This window comes from Aythya ferina, assembly GCF_964211825.1.
Source record: "Aythya ferina genome assembly, chromosome: 3".
Classification (NCBI taxonomy): Eukaryota; Metazoa; Chordata; class Aves; order Anseriformes; family Anatidae; genus Aythya; species Aythya ferina.
In genome coordinates, this window is record NC_140298.1 from 87,524,747 (window position 1) to 87,547,918 (window position 23,172).

The 23,172-nt window shown below is 42.5% G+C and overlaps 3 protein-coding genes across 3 annotated transcripts in view; 1 reads left to right on the plus strand and 2 right to left on the minus strand.

Moving 5' to 3' along the window:
• MTO1 (mitochondrial tRNA translation optimization 1) lies at positions 1–8,404 on the minus strand. The gene is made up of 12 exons (XM_084514931.1): positions 8,177–8,404; positions 7,880–8,079; positions 6,268–6,385; positions 5,363–5,652; positions 4,025–4,137; positions 3,707–3,897; positions 3,314–3,444; positions 2,738–2,942; positions 2,485–2,656; positions 1,536–1,654; positions 882–1,039; positions 1–697 (listed from the first exon to the last, which is right to left on the minus strand). The coding sequence occupies exons 1-12, from the start codon at positions 8,370–8,372 to the stop codon at positions 470–472; spliced, it is 2,121 nt and encodes a 706-aa protein (XP_084371057.1). The 5' UTR covers positions 8,373–8,404; the 3' UTR covers positions 1–469.
• CGAS (cyclic GMP-AMP synthase) lies at positions 8,046–15,721 on the plus strand (the record flags this gene model as incomplete). The annotated part of the gene is made up of 5 exons (XM_084512175.1): positions 8,046–8,981; positions 9,372–9,594; positions 10,177–10,422; positions 11,790–11,892; positions 12,903–15,721. 5 exons carry the CDS (start codon positions 8,046–8,048, stop codon positions 13,243–13,245), a joined length of 1,851 nt encoding a protein of 616 aa, XP_084368301.1. The 3' UTR covers positions 13,246–15,721.
• The window catches only part of DDX43 (DEAD-box helicase 43), a gene marked incomplete at its 5' end in the record, with an annotated part of 19,573 nt that continues 10,565 nt past the window's right edge, over positions 14,165–23,172 (minus strand). Inside the window, 6 exons of the mRNA XM_084514932.1 lie at positions 14,165–16,450; positions 16,780–16,915; positions 18,095–18,182; positions 18,958–19,096; positions 19,838–19,947; positions 21,425–21,552. Of these exons, the coding sequence (XP_084371058.1) occupies positions 16,808–16,915; positions 18,095–18,182; positions 18,958–19,096; positions 19,838–19,947; positions 21,425–21,552 (573 nt within the window). The 3' untranslated portion in view covers positions 14,165–16,450; positions 16,780–16,807. The remainder of the gene's footprint in view (positions 16,451–16,779; positions 16,916–18,094; positions 18,183–18,957; positions 19,097–19,837; positions 19,948–21,424; positions 21,553–23,172) is intronic.

Below are 23,172 nucleotides of genomic sequence, written 5' to 3' on the forward strand. Positions count from 1 at the left end.
GCAAGTTTCAAGACAAGCTTTATTTATTTTAAAAGAGAATAAGAAAAAAAACATGATACAGTGTTTACATTCAGTTGGCCTCCTACACAGATTTTACTATTTGTATGGCACACATGTTCCTAGCCAAGAGTTTCCTGTTGGCTAACATCACACTAAGCCATCAGGCAGTAGCCACTGCACAGCTCTAAGCACCAGTACCAGAGTCAGTGGAGCACTTTCCAGTTCAAATCCTCTTGTGCTGATATGGGTTCACGCAGGGTAACATTTCTCACTCGTTTCAAAAGAGCAAAACGCTGTCGTTTCCAAGATGCTTTACAACTGGTTCTGATGATCTGACATCTACAGAAGCAGAGCTTTAAAGGCGATTCCTGCATCCTGTTGGCTCCAACCAACATCACTTTTATCTGTGATGCTGCTAAGGTGAGCACAGCTGATCTCGCCACATACTTTAGCAGGAGGTGAATGCTTCTCACACAGGTGTTTTAACAAAAGTATTCTCCGGCTCCTCTTCAGAAAGCTCTGCTGAAATCTGTTGTTGGGAAGCTGCTTTCTCCGAGTACATATTCCCTGGTAAACACTTATCAGTCTGAGGGAAAGCTTTTAGCTTCTCTGCCTTCTGGTGCTTGTTTTTCACAAATCTTAGCAGGTTAACAATAGCAGCTGGGGTAATTCCAGGGATGCGGCTGACTGCACCAATCTGCACGTAGAAACAGAAACAAGTTAACCTAAAACAAACCTAGGCTCTGAAGCCAGACAGAAATGAGATCAAAACCTGTGGGTGTTCCCTTCCCTGATTCTCCTCGCACACCCATGTGCCTTGGGAAGACACAGAAGGGCTTTATTTTGCTGCTGTTCAGCCTTGCTGTGGCCCAGTGACTTACCGTCTGGGGACGGTTAGAGCTCAGTTTCTCCCGCACCTCTGTGGACAGTGATGCATCAATAGCAAAGTAATCTAGGTCCTCTGGCAGCTGGAGGGCTTCATCTCGACGCACTTCTTCTATTTCCTGCTGTTGGTTGACTACACACCACTCATAAGCAGCTGTGATAGACAATCAGGGAAACAAGAGGACAAGATACAGACATTCATATGACAGAAGTCAATTCCAGAAATTCCTGGAAGCTGAAAGAACAACTCCATCAAGATGATCAAAAGCACTGAGGAAGCTTCTAGCCTCACAGATTACGCACCTAATTCATATCACTACTTTGGAAGAAATCATACTTTTTAGTTTGGTACAGGAATTAAGATACACAGATTAGCTTTTCCTCTTCTTCCAGGAGAGGATGGTCTATCTGATGGAGCAGTAAAGAGGAAAAACCCACGAGTGAACACAACTAACTGATGTCACCCCACAAAGTGCAACACAGGCACTCAGACACGACTGTAGCCTATGGTAATACATGCATGCCCTGACAGGAGTGCTTCACTTCTCTAAACAGCAACATGAAACACACAGCAATGAAGTGGCTTGCTCTCCTGTTACTAAAAAACCCCACACAGATCCCGCTAGGATATCATAACCCTTGTACTTTACCTTCTATTTTCAATCTCTCTGACAGTTCTCTCCACTCAGCAAACTTTCCCAGGGGTTCGGGGATAGCCCTTGCCAGAATCTCCATGTTGGCCTCTGGATATTGAAGCATGTCAAAGGCACTGTGGAGAACAAGAGTAGATTTTTTATGGTAGGAAGCACTGTTACTTGCATCATTCCCAACTCAAACTCTTCAAGGTGAGGCCTGTAGCAGCATAGACCAGAACAACTGCAGAGCACAGCTCACCTCCCTACTGCCTCCTCTCAATAGACAGATGAGCAGTTCAGCTCTCCTTGGTTGTTTTTAGGTTATCAGCTTTTATTTACAATCGAAGTCATTCTGCCGCACTAATTGTTGATAAACAGGGATCTTCAAAATCCCTCACTTAAGATCTTTTTGTATGTCATAGGCTATAGGGTGCAGTATGATTTTTAGATCCCCATCATCTTTTTAGGAAATATGAACAGCAAGATAGAAAAAAACAAGTAAGGGCATTCAGGAGAGCCTTTCAAACAGATCGAGTCAGTGACATCTTAGTCACTGGTTTAAAACAGAACAGGTAAGGTAAGATATAAGATGGGTAAGGTAAGCAAGGGCCCTTGTGTTGAAGAACAGCCACCAACTAACACTAGCATAAAATTTACACTGCTTTTGAGCAAAGCACTGCTTTCAGCAAAGCAGCAACCCACTGCAGAACTGTCACCATTTGGTGACACTTTCAATACAGAGAGCAAGCACTGACTGGGCCAGCAGAGTACTCTCTTTGGGAGCCTAACTCAGTGCCAGGAGTTGTGGCACAGTAGAAACCCAATATCACGCTTCTTCTATAGGCAAAGATCAGGTGTGAGCCCCCTGAAGGTGATAAAGCTGGAATCTTGGGGTACTGATGGCTTCGGGAAGGCTGACCTACAAGAGTAGGTCACGCAAGAAGGCTTCAGCTGAACCCGTTACCTCATAGGTGACCTTCGATTGCTACTCAGGTGAACTTCTGGTATCAGCTGGGACCATTTGGATATACTGAACTGAAGGGATTTCAGCGTTGCGATTCCATCCTCTAAAGCAGCCTTCATCTTAACCGCCTGTTCGTATCGCTGCTGTGACACACACCCGGCCTCCTCGAAACCTGCAGAGACAGGCGGCACGTGGGACAGAGGTCTACAACCGGGCAGTGCCGCTGACTGCAAGAGCCACCCTACGAAAATACCTCTGAGGGTGAGCCTGGCGTCGGCGTTGTCCGGCCTGAGGGACATGCGGAACTCCACGCGGCTGGTGAACATGCGGTAGGGCTCGGTGGTGCCCAGCGTGGTAAGGTCGTCGATCAGGACACCGATGTAGCCCTCTGTGCGACTGACAATGAAAGGGGGCTTGCCACGAACCCGGAGGCACGCGTTGATGCCAGCAATCACACCCTGGACGGACAGAAAGCAAAACAAAAACATTGACATTTACTTTATGGTTAGAATATCAGCAGGTCTGCATCTAAAGACTCATGCATCCTGCTGCACCTTGGAAAAAGGAATAATTAGGGCTAGTAACCCAGGCAGTATCTCCCCTGTGATACTACAACTGTCTAAAGAGCTTCTTGGCTGCTGCTGACACTCCTAGAGACATTTCCTCCCACATTTTCAATTATACCCACTGCATGGTCTCCATGGAGTCAGGGCGAGCAACAATAAGAACTCATTAAACAAGACGGACCTGCCATGACTGCATAGCAAGGACAAACGCCAAGACAATACCCCTTCCTGAGCACGGAGTCCACACCATCAGGTTCACCTACCTGAGCTGCAGCTTCTTCGTAGCCTGTAGTGCCGTTTATCTGGCCTGCAAAGAAGAGCCGCTGAACAAGACGGGACTCGAGAGAAGCAGTCAGCTGACGGGGATCTAAGTAATCATACTGCACCCCATAGCCTAGGCCAAAGGAAAAGATCTTAAGTGAGGGATTTTGAAGGTCCCTATTTTATCAACAACAGCAAGCAGTGGGGCAGAATGACTTAGTTTACCAACTTTTATTTACAATCTAAAAACAACCAAGGAAAAATCTCTGCATCCAAGAGTAAATTCTAATTTTGTTTCATATTTACCTTGGTTTGCTACACCCTAAACAAAATCTGTTTTTTATTAGCTGGTAACCAATACAAAACACAGACTGACAACTATCTGCTCCCCTCACCTGGCTGTACCATCTTGGCTTTTTCCAAGCCTCGGATAGAATTGATCACCTGCTCCTGGAGCTCAGGCGGCAGTGTCATTGAGAGGCCTTGGGGGTAAATGACGTTGGAGTCCAAGCCTTCAGGCTCCAGCCACACCTGATGCTCACGGTTTGGGAAGCGCAGAACCTTTGCTTCCAAAGAGGGACAGTATCTGTGACATGAAATAGCCATAAGCATCATCTGATCTGGAGAAAAGGCAATTTTCCAGAAGCAAAACAAGGCAGATGCACAGTTTCAGCTCCCACCACTGAGAGCCTCGTATGGCGCCACGTACTTACCGGGGACCCTTTGTTGTCTCCCTCACATGGTTGTTCAGGTGGAGGTTATCTTGAACAATTTGCTGAGCTTTCAGGTTCGTGTAAGTCAGGTAGCACGAGAGCTGATCTTCTGGCTGAAAGAGGCCAAAGCTCGCTTTAAAGTAATCCAGTCACAATACCCTGCTGAACAGTTCTGGTCTGAGGACCTCCAAGCTTGGACAGCGTGCTCTCAATTCCTGCAGAGCTGGGTAGTGCTGTTCTACCTACTGCACATACAGAATGAGAGTAATCAAAGACCTTGAGCAGTATGCCCAAAAGCAGACCAAGAACACAACCTGGGAGTCCAGAATCTAAGTTCTATCCTATACACTCCATTAATTACAGGATGGATACTCAAAGCAACAGGTTCTCTCACAGCATTCACATTAACCACAGCAACTCAAAGCTCTGAAGAGCTCTGAAGAGGAGCAAGTGTTGAGTCTTAGCTACCATCCAATTAAAAAGTTTGCCGAAGACTAAAGAAACCTCTCAAAGTCCTGCAGTTAAAATGGAAAATTCAAAATTTGGAAAGAAAAACGCTATATAAAATATTTCACTACTTTTTTTCTGGAAAAAAAAAGTTGATAGACTAACATTCAAAACTGTAATAAATGTTGCGTTTTAACTCCTTAAAACCTATCCCACAAATACCTAGGACTTCAAGTGATATGACATCCTCAACCCCTCAACTATAGTAGGTCAATTCCTGTATGCTTTGGGACAAATTAACTCCTTATACTTAATTTGTTGCTGTTTAGCCACACTACGTAATAATGCCATCCATTTTGCACAGTTTTCTTTGGAAAACTGAGTTTCTTCTTTAATTTACTGTTAACGTGCCACCTCTTAAGTTCTGTGGCTAACTCCATCCTTTCTTTCTCCCAGCCAACGCTACTAATGATCTCTATTTTCAATATTTTAATCTGTTACTCTAGTACTTTGGTAGCAAACAAGATATAAATCTCCCCAATACTGGTCTAATACCAGCTGTATTTTGTACATCACACGTTTACCCAGCACAGAAAGAATACTGCTAACAACACCCTATTTTATGCAATTCTCACCGTAAAGATAAAGGAAGTGGTCTCCAGGTTGGGCAGCAAGAGGAAAAATTGCTTGCTTTGAGAAGTGAGCAAGCAATTTCTTCCTTTGTGTGGAAAACCTCAGAAACTTAACACTTCTAGCATGGAGAATACTGCCCAGCTCACTTTCCCGGCCATGAAAATCCCTTACATCAGCTCCCTGGGGGATTCTCAGCGTGACATTCCCCGAACCACCCCGAGTCACTCCCCGGCTACACGTGCATTTCACTTGTGCTACCTTGATCCACACAGCCTTGCTGAGGAAGCTGAACGGCACAGGGGGGTTGTCGGCTGTACGTTCCTCCAGGCCACTGAAGTCAATCGTGTCCTTGGCCAGCCGCGGCGGCGTCCCAGTCTTCAGCCTGCCCACGGCGAACCCCAGCCTCTCCAGTGTCTGCGCCAGCCCGACAGACGGCTGATCCCCTAGGCGCCCAGCTGGATGCTTCTCCAGCCCAACGTGGATCATGCCCCGCAGAAACGTGCCCGTGGTCAGGATGACACTCCCCGCGTGCACTGTGCTCCCATCCCCTGAAATGGCAAGTTTTCAGAGGTGCGTTTATTTTACTATCAATGAAGCCCTGGTATGCTGGTTGAGAACTAGGCTAACTGTCCACCAAGGGCTTATGCAGCTTTTATTATTTGACAAAAACAGTATTTCAATAGCATTAATAACAGTAACTATCATAAGCAGCATGTACAGTTACTCCTATATTTTTATTATTCCCCTAAGTGTGTTACCCAAATACAGAAATCTCACTCCTGGGAAAAATTCCTGTCCAGGCCTTTATTTTGGAAAGCCTGCTTACTAGACCAGCGAGTGGTAACAAACCATGAGACTGCTAGTAACAGGGCACTACTGCCCAGAAACATCGTCTGCAGCATACTCTGTTTGCCACATAAAATTTCATAATGCCACGTGGAATTCAAAATCACGAGTCTGGAGAAGATTAAACATATCTGAATTCTCAATATCCAACCAATCACGTTTTTCGTTGTGCTAGAGGTACTTACTTAGGCTTAGTTTACACCCAGCCTAATTGGGTGTAATTTGCCTATTGGCTAATTCAGCTTTCTCACTGCTGAATCAGAAGTGTTTACCCTGCAGGCTGCTCTTAGTGTAAAGTAACTGAGGGTTGTACATACCCAGAACGACTCCTCTGACTCGGCACTTCCCAGGATGGTCTGGTTCTGGTTCTGTCAAGAGAAGATCTTCCACAGATGCCTCATGAACTGTCAACAGTGGTGTGTTAAGGATTTCTTTCTGTCATGAAAGGAGTTACTGCAAACATCTGGGAAGTTCTGAGACATTTCAGCAGTCCCACACCTTGCCAATTAACAAATTACGTCAGCTTCTTTCCCTTTCCACTCTTACCAGGCCACTTGACAGCCATTCAACTACTGTACCAGTTCCTGATTTATTAATTTGAATTTTCCATTCACAGAGTTTAAGCTCAAGAGAAACTATTTGTTTATGAACTCTGAAATGTACATAAAATGTTAGAAAAATGATTAAGACTACACTGAGCCCCAATGATCTATACTGTATTAAAGCACCAACCTGAATGGTATCTAGTTTTGACAGGAAGATGTCAAAAAAAAACAAGTATCATCTTCTATAATTCACCCTAATACTGCAGCTTTGACGAATATATTCTAATACTCCAGCACAAAAATACACAGAGAAAATTCCAAGAAACAAGCCCACATATTAAAACTAGTCATCGTTCTTGATTTTCTCTCAAAATACTCTGCAACACCAATCCTGCTGTTTTAACGCAGTATACAGCTATCCTAACAGGTTGCTGATCTATCCTGAAACAGTCGCCTTGGGACCCCTCTACACCAGGGCTCTTGTTCCACCCCAGCAGGTGGGTTCAGGTCCCAGGTGTTAATACGGTGGGTGCTATGGGACGGAAGCAGGAGCTGGTGGCACACACATCGAGTCCAGCTGATCATCCTACCCGCTGCTCTGTGGGGCATCTGACCCGACCACGCAGGGCTTGTAAGCACACAAGGCAGCGCTGCCCTGTTTCTGCAGAGCCCCCTCAGACTGGGTTCTTGCAGACAACGTCCAGCTCTGCAAAATGCCGTATTACCACCAGCTGCATTTCACTTTTCAAATATAAATGTTACATGATATAAAACAAAATATATTTTAGATTTAAGTTTCCAAAAAGGAAAAAAAAAGTATGTATTTGAGGGTACTTAATGTGTCTCAGTAACATCTTATTTTGTTTATGAGCTAAGGAACTAAGATTCCTTAGCAGCTTTTTGCAGTCCTCAGATCAGTGTTTCTCCTTCCTCCATGTGCTTAAACTTTCAAATATCCTCACAGGCTGCAGAACAACTGAGACCCTTACGAGATTGTTGAACAGCGCAAGCTTCCTTAATGACTGTTTGGCACCACTTTCTGTTATTCTGATCTAAAGGGAATGGCCTCAAGTTGCACCAGGGGAGGCTCAGGTTGGACATGAGGAGACATTTCTGCTCAGAAGGTGCAGTCAGGCACTGGGACAGGTTGCCCAGGGAGGTGGTGGAGTCACCGTCCCTGGGGATGCTCAAGGAGAGGTTGGACGTGGTGCTTGGGGACGTGGGTTAGTGGGTGACCTTGGTGGTAGGGGATGGTTGAACTGGATGATCTCGGAGGTCCTTTCCAACCTTATTGTCTCTACGATCTCCTCACCAGGGCACAGACTCAGCACCCCCCGGCCTGCCGCAGCCCTGCCACCCCCCTCACCCCCCGTCCCCCTCTCACCCGCATGTTGTCCCGGTAGAGGCCGCGGTCCACCTGCGCCCTCAGCCCCCAGACGGCCGGCCCCTTGCAGCGGTTCAGCACCTTGTAGTGCACGCCGGCCAGGTCGCACACCCGCCCGCACAGCCCGTCCAGGGCGTCCACCTCCCGCACCAGGTGCCCCTTGCCGATGCCGCCGAAGGAGGGGTTGCAGGACAGCTGGCCTGCGGGGGGCACAGGGGGACACAGAGCCGTCAGCACCGGGATGGGGGCGGCGCAGGACGCCCCGAGCCGCCCCCATCCCAGCCCCGCTGCCGGTACCGATGGTGCCGATGCTGTGCGTGAGCAGCAGCGTGCGGGCCCCGCCGCGAGCAGCCGCCGCCGCCGCCTCGGTCCCGGCGTGGCCGCCGCCGATCACCAGCACCTCGTAGCCCGGCGCCGCCCCGCTGCCCGCCCGCCGGGGACCGGGGCTGGGAGCTGGCAGCGCCAGGCGGCGCCAGGGCCCGCGGCACAGCATGGCTCCCCCGGCACCCGGCACCCAGCACGGCCCCGGAACGGGAAGCGGCGCCCGAAGGAGCCGCCACGTCCCGCGGCGCCCGGGCGCCCCTCAGCGGCCGCCCGCCCGCCGGCTGCTCCGGGAGGGCGGCGCCGCTGCTCGGCCCGGCCCCGGCTCCGGTCCCGGCCCCTCCGCCCGGCGGGACTTTCGTTTCCCCGGCGCCGCCGGGAAGAGGAACCCGCGGTGTGGCTCATGGAGGGCCCCGGGGAGCGGCGGCAGCGGGCGGTGCGGCGCAGGGGGAGCGCCGGGCGCGGCTCCTCCGGCGGCGGCGAGCCGAGGGAGGGCGGCCCCGCGGGCAGCGGGCGCGGCCGCCCCGCCAGGGCAGCCCCGGGAGGAGGGAGGCGGCCGGGGGGCTCCGCGGAGACGGGCGGGGAAGCGGCGGTGGCGGTGCCCCCGCTGAGGCTGCGGGCGGTGCTGTCGCAGCTCAGCCTGGGCCGGAGGGACGTGTCCGAGGCGTCGGGGCTGGTGAACCAGGTGGTGTCGCACCTCATCCAGGCCATCCGCGGCAGGGACGGCGGCTTCGGCACCATCAGCAGGCTGGGAGCCGGCAGCTACTACGAGCGCGTCAAGGTGGGTGCGGGACGGCCCCTCTCAGCCCCCGGGGACGGTGCCTAAAGCTCCGGGCCTGGCAAAGCGATGCGTGATGTGTTTCCTCGTAGCTGGTCCCTGAGGGCAAAGCTGGTCCCTGAGGGCAAAAGGGAGACCGCTGAGTGCTCACCTGGCACTAAGAGCAGTGTAGGAACCCCAAAAGTCTCCTAAAAAGTCAGGGAGTTGAAAGAGGGAGTAACATCAGGACAGCGCTGTTCTCCACAGCGATCCTGCAGCAGGAACCCGCCAGAAATAAGCTCCTGTTTCATGCCAGACGTGGCAAACGCGCGAAGGCCTTCCCACGTAAAACCTCAGCCTGAAGAGAATAAAGCCGAAGTCGCACTTTTAACGCGGTGCTCTTGTACTTTGCAGATATCTGAGCCAAATGAGTTTGATATCATGCTTGTAATGCCTATCACGAGGATTCAGCTAGATGAGTGTGATGACACTGGAGCCTATTATTATCTAACGTTCAAAAGAAACCCAAAGGAAAAGTATTTGAACAGGTTTTTAGATGAAGATGGAAAATTATCAGCCGATAAAATGCTTACAGCACTAAGAAAAATTATTAAAGAAGAAGTAAAAAACATTAAAGGTAAGTACTGAGCGAACAAGTTCTCCACAGCAATGCGAAAAATGCAGTTTTATCTTAAGGTCTCCTGTCCCATGTATAGCACTGCCTACAAAACCTATGCATTTTGAACCTCTCTGCCCTACACAAAGGACTATTTGCTGAACTGGTAGCAAAATGAATTTAACTATCTCATTAGGTAGTATTACTTCACATCTGTCTACGAGATGTGTCCCTGTCCCCTTTTAGGGTGCTCTTTTTCTCAAAAGCCTTCTGCTATGTCATGGCCAAATCACTTTGGTCTAAATGTTTTCTGTAGTGAAACAGTTCATTAGAAAGCATAATTATATCTACAGAAAACATCTCAAATAGAATCAAAATTCTTAAAAAAAAAAAAAAAAAGTTCAATCAGTTCAAGTTTTCCTGATTTTGTAGATGGAGGCCTCAACTGGCCTCCTTAATGTTTTAAAAATCCATATGCATTTCACAAATCCTACAGGATAAAGCACCTGAGACTTTTGACTGATTATAAATTCCTGTTCAGTAAACACCTTATCTTCAAAAAATGCTTCTTCTAACATGATTTTTTTTTTTTTTTGTTACTAGATGTGGAAGTAACTGTGAAAAGGAAAAAGGCTGGAAGTCCTGCAATAACTCTACTGATCAAAAACTCGTCAGCAGAAATATCAGTGGACATCATCTTGGCTTTGGAAGTTCAGCAGAGCTGGCCTCCCAGCACTCAGGACGGCCTCAACATTGAACGATGGCTAGGAAGAAAAGTCAGGAGAGAGCTCAGAAATAAACCGATTTATTTAGTAGCCAAGCAAAACAAAAAAGAAAAGGTTCCAAGAGGTACTTCAAATACATACAATAAGCCTAAGTTAAGAAATATCTTCTCTACAACTCGATTGCTTATAAACGTCATAAAAAGGGTATCCAAATTCTGTTCAGTATTCTGCCATCAAGGTACACAGACCTTTAATTTATCCTGGATGTAGCCAGATCATCTTTGAAACCCCTCTTTAAAACATCAGATTCGTGACACTGCTTGTCCTGTGCTGAAATCTAATGACAAAACTGCTTTGCAGACTGTACAGCAACAGATTCTAACAGTATTATATTCAGTCTATTAAATCCAAGACAGGCATATGTATTTTCCCTGTGCTAGAGCTGTATGAAACAGCAACATCCACTCATTTATAAGGAAAATAAATTAAGGTGATTTCTAAAAAGACAGAGAACATCCCCGTAAGTGGCACTTAGAAGTTCTACACTTCTGCAGGAAGCAAACTCTACTTTTTTAGCATGATACGTTATTTCTCATTGAAATCTAACATGGCTGCAGCATGACTGCTATTATTATTATTTTTTTTTTCCTAGAGGACTGTTACACCAAGCCTACATTAGTTTGCAGAAACATCTCAACTTGGCATTGTATTATGATAATTGATGGTTTCAGCAAAAAGTGTTCTGGCAGCTTGGTATTTTTTTTTTTTTTTTAAAGTTAGGATACCTATCTTAACTGTGCCAAATAACTCACCACCGTTTTACTGGGCTCTTCCTCACTGAAAATTAAATGCAAATAGTAATCAAACCAAACAGGTAGGGAAACAGCATAACTTACGTGAGGGAGACAGAAATGACTGTTGGTGTTTTAGAAATCAGGGGCTGAGCTGTATTAATTGTTGTTTTCAGAAACATTACAAGAAAAACAAAAATAAATGTTTTAAACAGTTACCAAAGACAAGCTCAGAAGTGGATTACTTGCACTACAAAATCAAACCAATCATCACGATTTGTTTACTCAAAACCAAAATGGTTAAGCAGTAAAGCCAATAATGCAGAACAGAAATTGAGAGGCAGCAGATTTCTGTAAGCAGTGTAATTATTCCCAATATGATGTTCAACAAATGCCAGAAAGTTCAGAATCAAGCTTAATTTTAAAAACTGAAGCCAAACATCCTTGAGAATATAATGAAAGCATCCAGGCAATTAACTACAGCCTATAGTAACTATTTTATTTCTATGGAGAGGCTGAGGAATTGAGGAGTTCACTTGTTTTAGTAACTGCTATACTAAATTTATTTTTTTTTTTAGGTGCAAAGAAATTGTTGATATTTTAAATTTGGTCAGTTTTATTTTTTTTTTTTTTTTTTTTAGGTACTGACACCAATATTTACTGCTGTGTAATCATGTATCAATCTTGTACCCCACTTTAGGAAACACCTGGCGACTCTCTTTCTCACATATTGAAAAGGCCATGATGAACAACCATGGCAGCATAAAGACATGCTGTGAAACCGATGGAGCAAAATGTTGTAGGTTGGTATTTCACAGTAATATTTTACTTTAAGCTAGTTTGAGCCTTAATGTTGCCCAGTAATGTTTCAGTTTAACATTTAAAGAATTCGGTCTAGGAGTGATTATTCTTAACAGGGAGCAAGAATAAGAATTTTAAGCATTAATAGTTGCATTACTGTTCTAGAGTAGTACAAGCTTGCAGGTACTCGTTGGATGTCTGACTTGCATTTACTTAAAGAGAGATGGAAACAAGTCACATTGCAGATTTATGTTCCAAATTTGCGTTTCAAAGCAAACAGATCTGACTTGCCAAGTAATCTTTCCTAAAGTCAGTCCTATTTAGAAAAATTAGCTCAAAAGTCTGATGACTCAGCTTTCTGAGCTTTGTAAGCAAATTACAGTTCATGGCAAGGCAATTTATTAGATGATGTTGAGAAAAAAACTGCTGAATGGGATCAGGATCAATAAATGTGATTTTTCAGTCTAGTAACATCTGGTTCCCACATTTCTTTTAAGAGAAAAACTGCATCAGCTACAGAACCTATTTTATGGCAAAACCACTTTGTAGTTTACTTGATTTTATCCTGCACAGAATCAAGAAAGTCACGAGAGAACCAATACAGAACCCCTTATCTTTGGCTTTATGAGTAGTATCAGACATGCTATGTCCTTGCCTATCAATGAACTGAACTACACCTCTTCAACTCAATGAGTACCACAAGGAGGCAGTGGTACTGCCTTCAGTGTAAATCCAAGCTCCAAGCACAGTTTTAATCTTCAGCAAGTGCTCCAAGTTCACATGGATACAATTGGCTTTCTGGGCTGCAAGTGCCCCACTGCCAAGTCATGTCAAGCTTCTCATCAACCAACACCCCAGGTCCTCCTCCCAATCCATTCTCCACCCAGCCTGTATTTGTACGTGCAATGTGCTGGAATTTTCTTTCATAAATAATAAGTATTTAAATATCTAAAATAGATGTTTAGAATTGACTACACAGAAGGTACCTAATAAGCTCTTATTTATTTAACAGGAAAGATTGTCTCAAACTTCTGAAGTATCTTCTAGAGAAACTTAAAATGAAATATGCAAAAGAATTGGAAAAATTTTGTTCCTATCAAGTCAAAACTGCCTTTTTTCACTCATGTGTCATTTGGCCAAATGACACAGACTGGCAGTACGAAAACCTGGAACACTGTTTTCAGAATTACCTAGAGTATTTCCTGCGTTGTCTGCAAGATTCTCAGCTGCCGCACTTTTTTATTCCCCAATACAACTTGCTCAGTCCGGATGACAAAGCAAGCAACCATTTCCTTTCCAGACAAATAAACTATCAATTGAACAACAGATTCCCAATATTTCAGCAGGAATACTAAAAAAGTTATGTACAGTAACTACCTGAAAGCAAATCAAGTAGATTTGCATATTGTAAAATGTGTTTAACACCTCAAGCTACGTCTCAGTAGTTTGATACTATCAAAAAACAACAAACCCTTAAAAGAAACTGGAAATTTTAATTAATATTTGATAGAATTATGAAGGTAACCTGACTGTAATGTGAAAAATCCCAACATGAGATGACTGCTAAACACAAAAGAAAACATGCACCAGCTTGGAAACTTGAGAACTTTACCTTCAACCTAACAACAGCCTGGGACTGAAGGCCATCCCTGAAATGTGGCTGAATAGCTCATACCAGTCATCATTGTTACACCTATACATACATTATATATATTTACATTATATAGATGGGTGCCTATATATGTACGTATACATATATATTACATATATGTTACAAGAAACTGAGCTGCTTAAGCACATGCAGAGAAGAGCAATGAAGCTGGTGAAGGGACTGGAAGACAGGACTTCTGAGGGGAGACCTCACCACTCTACAACTACCTGAAAGGAGGCTGCAGTGAGGAGGGTGTTGGCCTCTTTTCTCTCAGGTCAGTTCTATTCAGTGTTTTTATATGACTTGGACACAGGACTTGCATGCACACTGAGTTTGCTGATGATGGAGGAGCTAGGAGGAGCTGTTTCTCCCTTGAAGACAGAGGCGCCTTGCAGAGAGATCTTTACTAGAGAGCTGGGCAATGACCAAGCACATGAAGTTCAAGAAGAGCAAGTGCCAGATTTGGCACCTGAGACAGGGCAATCCTGGACAGACCTGTTCTTTGCATAGAATCTTTAAGGTTGGAAAAGACGTTCAAGATCATCTGGTCCAGCCATCCCCCTACCACCAATGTCACCCACTCAACCATGTCCCTAAGCACCACATCCAACCTTAACACCCCCAGGGACAGTGACTCCACCACCTCCCTGGGCAACCTGTCCCAATGCCTGACTGGTCTTTTTGAGAAAGAACATCTCAGAATTTCCAGTCTGAACCTCCCCAGTGCAACCTGAGGTCATTCCCTCTAGTTCTATCACTAGTTACTTGTGAGAAGAGGCCCGGCTCCCCACACCTTCCTTTCAGGTAGCTGTAGAGAGCAATAAGGTCTCCCCTGAGCCTCCTTTTCTCCAGACTAAACACCCCCAGTTCCCTCATAGGACTTGTGTTCCAGGCCCTTCACCAGCTTTGTGGCCTTTTGTAGTTGGGGGATGAGAGGCTGAAGAGCAGCCTTACAGAAGGGGATCGGGGGGTTCTGGTTGATGGCACATATCACTCTGCTGCTGTAGTACTGACTTTCCTACCTCAAATCACTTTTCTACTTGTAATTGCTGCTACTGTTAATTAGTACTGTATCCTTAGTATTTGTTACATATATACACAAATACTCGTGCCTTAGTGATAACTATCAGATAAAAGCTATTTGCCTTATTAATCATAGTATTATTGCTAGTAGTATTGCTAGTAGTGATTTGCAGTACTTTATAATAAAGTAACAATCTTTAATAAACAAAGACTCCCAAGTCCTTGTGTGTCATGGAATCCTTTGAGCTCATTATCAGTCTCTGTACACCTGCTGGCCGAGTAGTCCCCCTCTCCTCCTTTTTTGATTGCAACTGTATTTATCTTCCCTATCCATATGCATATTTCACCTGCAAACTATCAAGTTACACAAGGAACATATGTAAGAATTTGCAATAGTCAATTTCACAGGTGTAATTATGATCCCAAATATAAAGGCACCAATGACAGCATTGCGTAGTTAAAAGTGAAAAAATGACAATTTTATTTAAAATTAAAATCCATTGCAGAATATCCAGAATACACTCCTGCTTTTAAAAAGGAAAAAAAAAAAAGCTGAATTGTAAGAGTCACTGAAATTACTTGGACATAAAACTGAACTACTTCTCCAGGTCAAGTGGGTGTATGAAAAGTTTTGCAGAAGGCTATCATTGGCAACAGTGAGCAAAAAGAGAATACAGTATCAAAACCATATTACATTCATGAAGTAACTCAGAAAGATGAGACTTCAGAATTGCCTTGGAAATTAAGCTTTTGACTGGACTTTGGAAGGGAAGCAATCAGTATCCAACATGAAAGTTACTGTGCCAATGACCATCTGTGTGCAGATTCCTGTAGAAAAATGTACTTTTTCAATCCGTTATCACGGAGGAAGGAGTCTTTCTGTAAAAGGTTTTCAAAACCAAAATGTAGCCTGAATCCACCACTCTCAGAGTTAGACAGAATTCAGCTCAGTTTTTCCGCTCAATTATGTTAAGAAAAAATGACTATGACACTTCCTACTACTAAAATTGTGCAGCTGATAAACACACAGCATTTTAGAGCTGCCCCCCCCCCTTTTTTTTTTTTTTTTTTAAACAAACAAACAAAAAATCATATGTAGTTTTAAAAAGCACCAAGGGAAGTCTGTATTTTTACCCTACTTTTTGAAGACAAAATACCTACAGACTAAAATAATAATTGATATGAAATCTGGACTTTAACAATTAAAGAAGAGGAAAGGGAAGAGGAACTTTTAGAGAATAACCTTACTAAAACACTCATCTCGCTAGATGCAGTTTATTAATTTTCCAGTTACTCACATGACCTGAGTAAACAAGTTCAGACCAAATATCATTTGTACAGGAATAGCCCCTTCCAAGAAACTTCCAAAGAGTGAAAATATGCCCCATTACCATTAACAGTAGGGCGGACAGAACCTGACATTCAATCATAAAGTATGGATCAACTTTATCTGAAAGGAAGCTGACCTTCAAAGGTTTATTTTCCTAAGATGCTCTTTATTGACTTTGTTAACATCACTCTAGTAAACTGTGCACTTCTTCCTTAAGCGAGATGATTACCTCCCAGAGTAGAAACGCAGAAGCTGCTTTTTTCATCTGGCCACGAATACGTGCTTCTTGTTATGGCCTCCTCCATTTGGAGGAAATGCAGACTTCTCTCAAAAGAAACTTGAGACAAGTCTCAGCAAAAATGACCTTTAGTGTTAGCTTGGAAATAAAATACTCACTTTGGCAAACATCAGTTACTGAAAACAGAGCAGACTTCAAATAGTTAAGTTATCCTCTGAAATACTTTTGCATGCCCTGCAGATGTGGCGTATCAGCGTGAAAGTACAGTATTTTCTAGTCAGACTGACAAACATTGCATACATTCACTAATCCAGTTCTCTGAAAATAAGAGGAAAAAAAATTTTAGATGTAATACATACAATTAAAAAACTAAGTCCACAACGTTTGATTTTAACCATTATAAGATGACTTTAGAAGTTATGCACATCGCACAAGAAATAACTGTAACAACTCTCCTGAGACTGAAGTCAAAGTAGTGTCAAAGCACAAAACTAGATTTGTTTGTATATAAATTGAATCCCATTTTTTTTTTCTAAGGTATTTTTAAAAACACTATTTAAATGGAACAGATATAGAAAATAACTGAAAAAAGATTTCTAAATTCAAGCACATAGATGCTAATGCTAACACTAACTATTATCACTTACTTTGTTTTGTACCTCCAGCGGATTACAATTAGTTTAGAGGCTTTCTTTGAGGTCTTCGTATATCCCGTTCCATGTCTTTTTCCATTCGGAATTTTTTGTATCTTTCTGCCATTGAAATAAGCTCATCAGGAACTACCTGATAAGAACACATCACAAGAACAAGCTTTGTTTTAAGAAATTCGGAACTTTTAGACTTTAAAAATACGTAACTTAGCAATCTCGTTTGGGAACACTATCTGGCTCCTGCCACCTTTTTAGATTTACTTTTCTGAAGAGGTGCATAGTTAAGCTGTACCTATGTATACATGAGAACATACTAACATACACTGAAAAATAATCAGCACAGTGTATGTGGATTTTCAATATGCCAGCATCACCGTATCTGAGGACAACTTACAAACAGATAAGTAAAACATCTGCATTTTAGATAAAAATGCATCTTCCAGCAATGATGAACAGCTGAAAAACATTTCCAGTGCCATTAAAATATGACGGCATGCAATTCATCCTTCTACAATGGGGTTACAGTGTTGGTTAAAAAAGGAAGAGTAACTGACATCATCTACCTGGACTCGGGCAAATCATACGGTGCTGTCACACACGACAGCCTGGTCTAATTGGAGAGGCACGGGTCTGATGAACGGACCGCTGGGTGGGTAAGGAATTGGCTGGATGGTCACCCTGAAGAGTTGTGGTCAACAGCTCAATGTCCGGTGTCCAGTGATGAGTGGTGGTCCTCAGGTATTGGGACTGGTGCTGTTTAATATCTTTGTTGTTGACATGGACAGTGGGATCGAGTACACCCTCGGCAAGTTTGTGGATGACACCAAGCTGTGTGGTGTGGCTGATATGCAAGGAGGCAGGGGGTGTCATCCAGAGGGCCCTGGACAGGCTTGAAAGGTGGGCCTGTGAGAACCTCATGAGGTTCAACAAGGCCAAGGGCAAGGTGCTGCATATAGGTCAGGGCAATCCCAAGCACAAATACAGGCTAGGTGGAGAATGGATTGAGGAAAGCCCTGAGGAGAAGGACCTGGGGGTGTTGATAATACGAAGCTCAACATGAGCTGGCAATGGGTACTCACAGCCCAGAAAGCCTGCCAATATCCTCAGCAGCATAAAGAGAAGCATGGTTCTTTTAAAAGAAGAAAAATTACACTCTTAGTTCTCATACTACTTACAAACACCTGCAAGAAATACAGCTTGGAATAGCAGACAGACACTCATCCAGAAAAGCGTAAGTAGGCCATCACCGTGAATTGTTTCAGGTGGTAACCCAGAACCAATATAAATATTACTGAGTAAGATTTTTTCTTACTTGCTTTGCTCTTTCCAGAATATCAATCAGTTCAGATGCAACCTTCCAATCTTTCCTAGTGACAAGTGTTATTGCCACCCCAGTACGTCTGGACAAGGAACAAAATAAATGTTGATGTTCATAACAAGAGATATCTATACTGCTCGTTTTTTTCTGACTGACAGTAGTAAATTCAACTGCAGGCAGTATTTACAAACTTCTAGGTTAAAACTGGCTAGAGTATTTGCTATGCACTTGACAAAGTAACTTTATACAGGTCAGAATACAGCAACTTAGCAAAGGCACAACTAATTTAGGTATTACAGACAATAAATTTGGCATAAAGAACATATTTAAGAAGAGACATGCATTAGGATCTTAATCAAAATATGTATACACACAAACAAGGAAATGAATCACATTTGTTCCAGACTTGGAAAGTAGCATTTGAAAGTCCTACTGACTAGCTAGCTTTACCACCATGATTGGTGGAAAACTAAGTTGCCCGCCCTCCCTCCTGCCCCCAGTTATCTGCCTAGGAAACTAAACAACTGAGCAGCTCCTGAAGACATAAACAAGGAAGATGATTTCAGAATATACAGAAGGTGTTTTACACTTTATGTCTTCCCCACATTTAGATTAGTTTTCAAACATCTTTCAATCCCAACTACTTAATTGAAAAAACGGAAAATGGAAAGCTTGTTTGCCTGAAACTTAATGAATGTATTTCAAAACATAAAACATACTTTGGTATATTCTGGAAGCTTCACCCCCCAATTCTGTATCACTTGTTTCTCTTGTTAAATTCTAGAGCTACATCTATGCAATGCATAAAATATTGACATTGATCAATAACATCTTACTGTTTTCTTGCAGACACTTACCCTGCTCTCCCAGTACGACCAACTCTATGAACATATTCTTCAATATTACGAGGGAAGTCAAAGTTAAAAACGTGAGTAATATCATGCACATCAAGGCCCCGGGATGCTAAGTCCGTAGCTACCAGGATTCTGACTTTGCCTAAAGTACAGCAGAAGGAGAATTTGATTTTATGGAATATACAAAAAACATGCTCTAGTCTATCGGTTTCCTAGTGCATAATGCTCCTGTTCTCAACACATAAAAGGAAATATATACTTGTTGCACCTTGCATCGTGTTGTTTCAGTACTAATTGGCAAGTAAGCACCCAAAATGTGAAATAGAAATACTAGTAAAATGACAAGTAGAACAACAAGGTGCAGGTAAACCATGAAGTATGCCTCACTGATATTACAAAAAAAAAAAAAAAAAAACAACCAAAAAACAAAAACCAACCAAAAACCAGAAGCCTTAACAACTATTTGTTTATCTGACATCCTTATCACAGCACTATTCTTAGATTTATTAGCATCTGATCACATAATCCCAAAGTATGACCAATCCTACTGGATCAAAAGAACTGAGAAACTCCATCATTTGACACTTAAATTTACAGTTATTTAGGCTAACAGTGAATTTTCCAGAGACATCAAAAAATAAGACTTCAATAATTTAGCTCTTAGACATTTTAAATTTTATTGAAGAGGAATCACTTTTTGCTTGCCTTTTTTTTTTTTTTTTTTTGGATTTGTCAGATTAACAAAGTGACCGTATACCGTTCAGAGCTCTAGTCTTTCAGTTTCGGTAGCAAAGAGACACTGCACTAGAAAAAAAAAAGATTCTGCACATGATAAATTTTAGAAGTACTGGCTTGCTTAGCCCAAGTTTAGGTACAAGTCTACCTTTCTTGAAGTCATCTAAGGCCTGCTCTCGATCACACTGCTCTCTGTTACCATGAAGCGACTGTACTGGAATTCCCTGGAGACCAAAGTCACTTGCTAAGTCATCAGCTCTAAGATGAAATAAAACAATAGTTCTTTTGAAAGCATGCAGCATCTAGATTGATAACAAAGGTAACAATTTACCAACAACATCTAAACGTTTAAGACAGGACAAAAGCCTACCTAAATCAGGTGACATTATTATAAAACAGCATGGAAAGAAGCACAGAATATTCCCAACCAAGGTTTTTATTCCTTTATATGCTTTTATTTCAAGCCCTTCTCTGTCTTTCTTACCAGAAGAGACCTTCGATGGAAACACTGAATCTGGAAAGCAAAGACAGACACCCATGCAGCCAGAAAGTCTCAACAAGGAGATCAATCATCTACACTGTGTTAAAGTACAGAAGATACAACCAGGTATGATGTGCTTTATATGTACAAAGTACAACTTGAAGCATAAAAAACAATGCTCTGTAGTTACTTCAAGGAAGAGCTTTCCACTTTTACAAATCCACCATGATTGCAATGCATACAAGTATTCACTTGAGTTTTGTGATTGCTGCAATGCAGTACTTCAGCAGACTTTTTTTCCTCCCACATCAGCTAATCCTCTCCCATAAAGATTTAACAAGTAAGGACTTCCTTAAACTTTTTCCTTCTTCATCTTCTTACATAACTCAGAAGAGTGCTTCTGTCTTTACAAAAGAAGTAAAAACTTCTGCTCATCACTACAGTTTTAGTCAGAAGTCTGAAGCCCTTCTAGACACCTGTCAAAGTTTACTTATGTACCTAATAGCTAGACGAGCAGAACCTACCAGCTGGAAGCAAGAATCAGAAGTTGCCCACACTGAATGCTCAAGAGAATCTTTCACGTAAAAGCTTAGATCTATACAAAGGAAAACCTTCTACAAAAGCCCCTAAGGGTAGTAGCTCCTGTCAGGCCTGGAACCTTCCAGTTACACAAACAAATCAAACAAACCAAACAGTGATGGGCAAGAGCTGTTTCAACAACTAATTTTTCCTGAGAAAAAGCATGTTGGCTTTAGGTTCTGCATCACATCTGCAGCAAAAGCTTTCTTAAGGAACTAAAAAAAGAAAAATTACATGTATGATACAGTAAAATTAGATCCATCTCTTTGAGAAATGGGAGGGTACCAAACTACAAAGTTTGATCTCACTTTCTTGTATCAAAAGAAGAAACAGAGAGAGAGGGATTTTTGCATCATCAGGAAGGCTCAGGTACGGTATAAAGACACTCCCTGCAAATAGGTCTTGTCTGCACCAGCTACATATGCAATTAAACATCAAATCATATTGACATGTCACTAAAAACCTTAACATCTACTTCAAACATGCAAAATTTAGATTTCACACCACTATTAATATTAGAAAGGGTACAAACTACTAGTCAAAACAGTCTGGGGGAATAAATAAACGTTACCAGAACACTATTGACAAGAACTGTTACACTTGGTAATCATCTGAACTAAGAACACCTCTGGTAGGAAAGAAAAAGAAAAGTAATACAGGGAAATAATTACATACGTAAGTTTCTTTCCCACAAAAATGATGACCTTGTCTTTTGGTTTCATTGAGTCAATGAAGCTTTTCATAAAAGCTCTTTTCTCCTCCTCGGTGGTAACAACAACTCTTTGTTCTACTGTATTTACTGCCTGTTAAACAACAAAGAGGATATTACTTAGAAACACATTTGAAAAGAATTTTTTATTCCCATATATAATAAAAGTAACAATATGACAACAAAGCTCTAAAAACTAGAATGCGTATCAGTTCGGACTTTAACTGATACAGATTTACTTGTTAAAACTGATCTCTGAACAGTTTTATCAAATTATGTATTTGCAGATTTAGAGGGTACAGATCAACAGACTAATGAAGAGAAGTAAGTATTCCTAACATTAGCTAAGAGCAGACGGAAGCATTTTTTTAATTACTAATGTGAATATATGTTAAGATAATCCAGTGCAAGTTGGAACAATTATCATCTTGAAATCAAGAAGATTTTAAAGAAGGTTCTGACAACTATTTGTGGTGATCAATACTGACACTTCTTCCAACTACATTTTTTTTAATAAAAGCTTTACTCCATTTAAGGTTACCACAGAATATCTGACATATACTACATACGAGGAAATGGCACAAGGCTGTGTTGAGAGGTTCAGACTGGCTATTAGGAAGTGAGGGGGTGGTTGGACAGTCGGACAGGTTCCCTGAGGAAGTAGGGACAGTGCCAAGCCTGCCAGAGTTCAAGAAGTGCTCGGGTAACTCTCTCAGACACATAGTTTCATTTTTAGGTGGTCCTGTGTAGTCAGATATTGAACCCAATGAATGAGCCTTTCAGGTCCCTTCCAACTTGGGATATTTTATAACTCTATTTAAGTAACATAAAGGTCTGGACATTCTTGTGGCACTGCATCATAAAATGGTGGCAAGAATTCATGAATCAATCCGCTAAAAAAAAAAAAAAAAAAAAAAAAAAAAAAAAAAAAAAAAATGATTCTTTCCACATGGGAAACCTCTCCTCTCCACCCCTTCAGAAGTCACCTCTTCAGCTGAAGAGACCTCCTATGAAAGAGATGAATGCATTACAGAAGAGCTGCAATAACTGTTATCTGTCAGATAACAATCTTTGACGAGTAATGCCCTTTGACAAAAGCATAGTTCCCAACAGAACAGATGAAAAGTACATTTCCTTCTTCGGTCTAAAAGCATGCTGGATGTTATTTTTTCATTGCCCATGGCTAAGAAGTGGAACTGAAAACGAAACTTTTGTAATTTAAAAAGCAAACAAGTCTCTGCGCCAGGATGCGGGAGATCTTGGAACACGCAACATTTCTGTAAATTCTGCTTAAAAACTGCTTAAGCCAACTACTGGTAACTGCGCAGGCATGACTAGCATACACCTACATCCATACATTTTAAGTTCAGCAAAGACGGTTCTTACTGTAATGAACATATTTTTGCCCTAGACAAGTGGCCTCCAGGAGTTTAATACAGAGCTTCTACTCTCTTTGAGAAAGCAGTTAAGAGACAGATCTGGATAAGGGTCTATACATGTGAGAATAAAGACTTTCAGATGGAGAAGTAACATGAATTTGCTCCACAGAAAAGGCAGCTGCAAAAACAAGGGTTCAGGCAAAACCACGAGGCACTGCAAAATACAATTTTCCAATGTAACAAGTATTTGACTGATCTTTATTCCCTGTAACTTCTACTGGAAGTCTAAGACTTCTGGACCTTGTTATGGAAACAGTTTTTTTTTTAGGTTCTTT

What these genes read in the sequence shown, in the direction of transcription:
- MTO1 (XM_084514931.1), bottom strand. Translation starts at nt 8,372, where the DNA reads ATGCTGTGCCGCGGGCCCTGGCGCCGCCTGGCGCTGCCAGCTCCCAGC. An exon ending in CGCCAGGCTCACCCTCAGAG is followed by an intron (nt 2,657 to 2,737) that starts GTATTTTCGTAG and finishes CTGTCTCTGCAG; the next exon opens with GTTTCGAGGAGGCCGGGTGT. An exon ending in AGAGAGATTGAAAATAGAAG is followed by an intron (nt 1,040 to 1,535) that starts GTAAAGTACAAG and finishes TGTCTATCACAG; the next exon opens with CTGCTTATGAGTGGTGTGTA.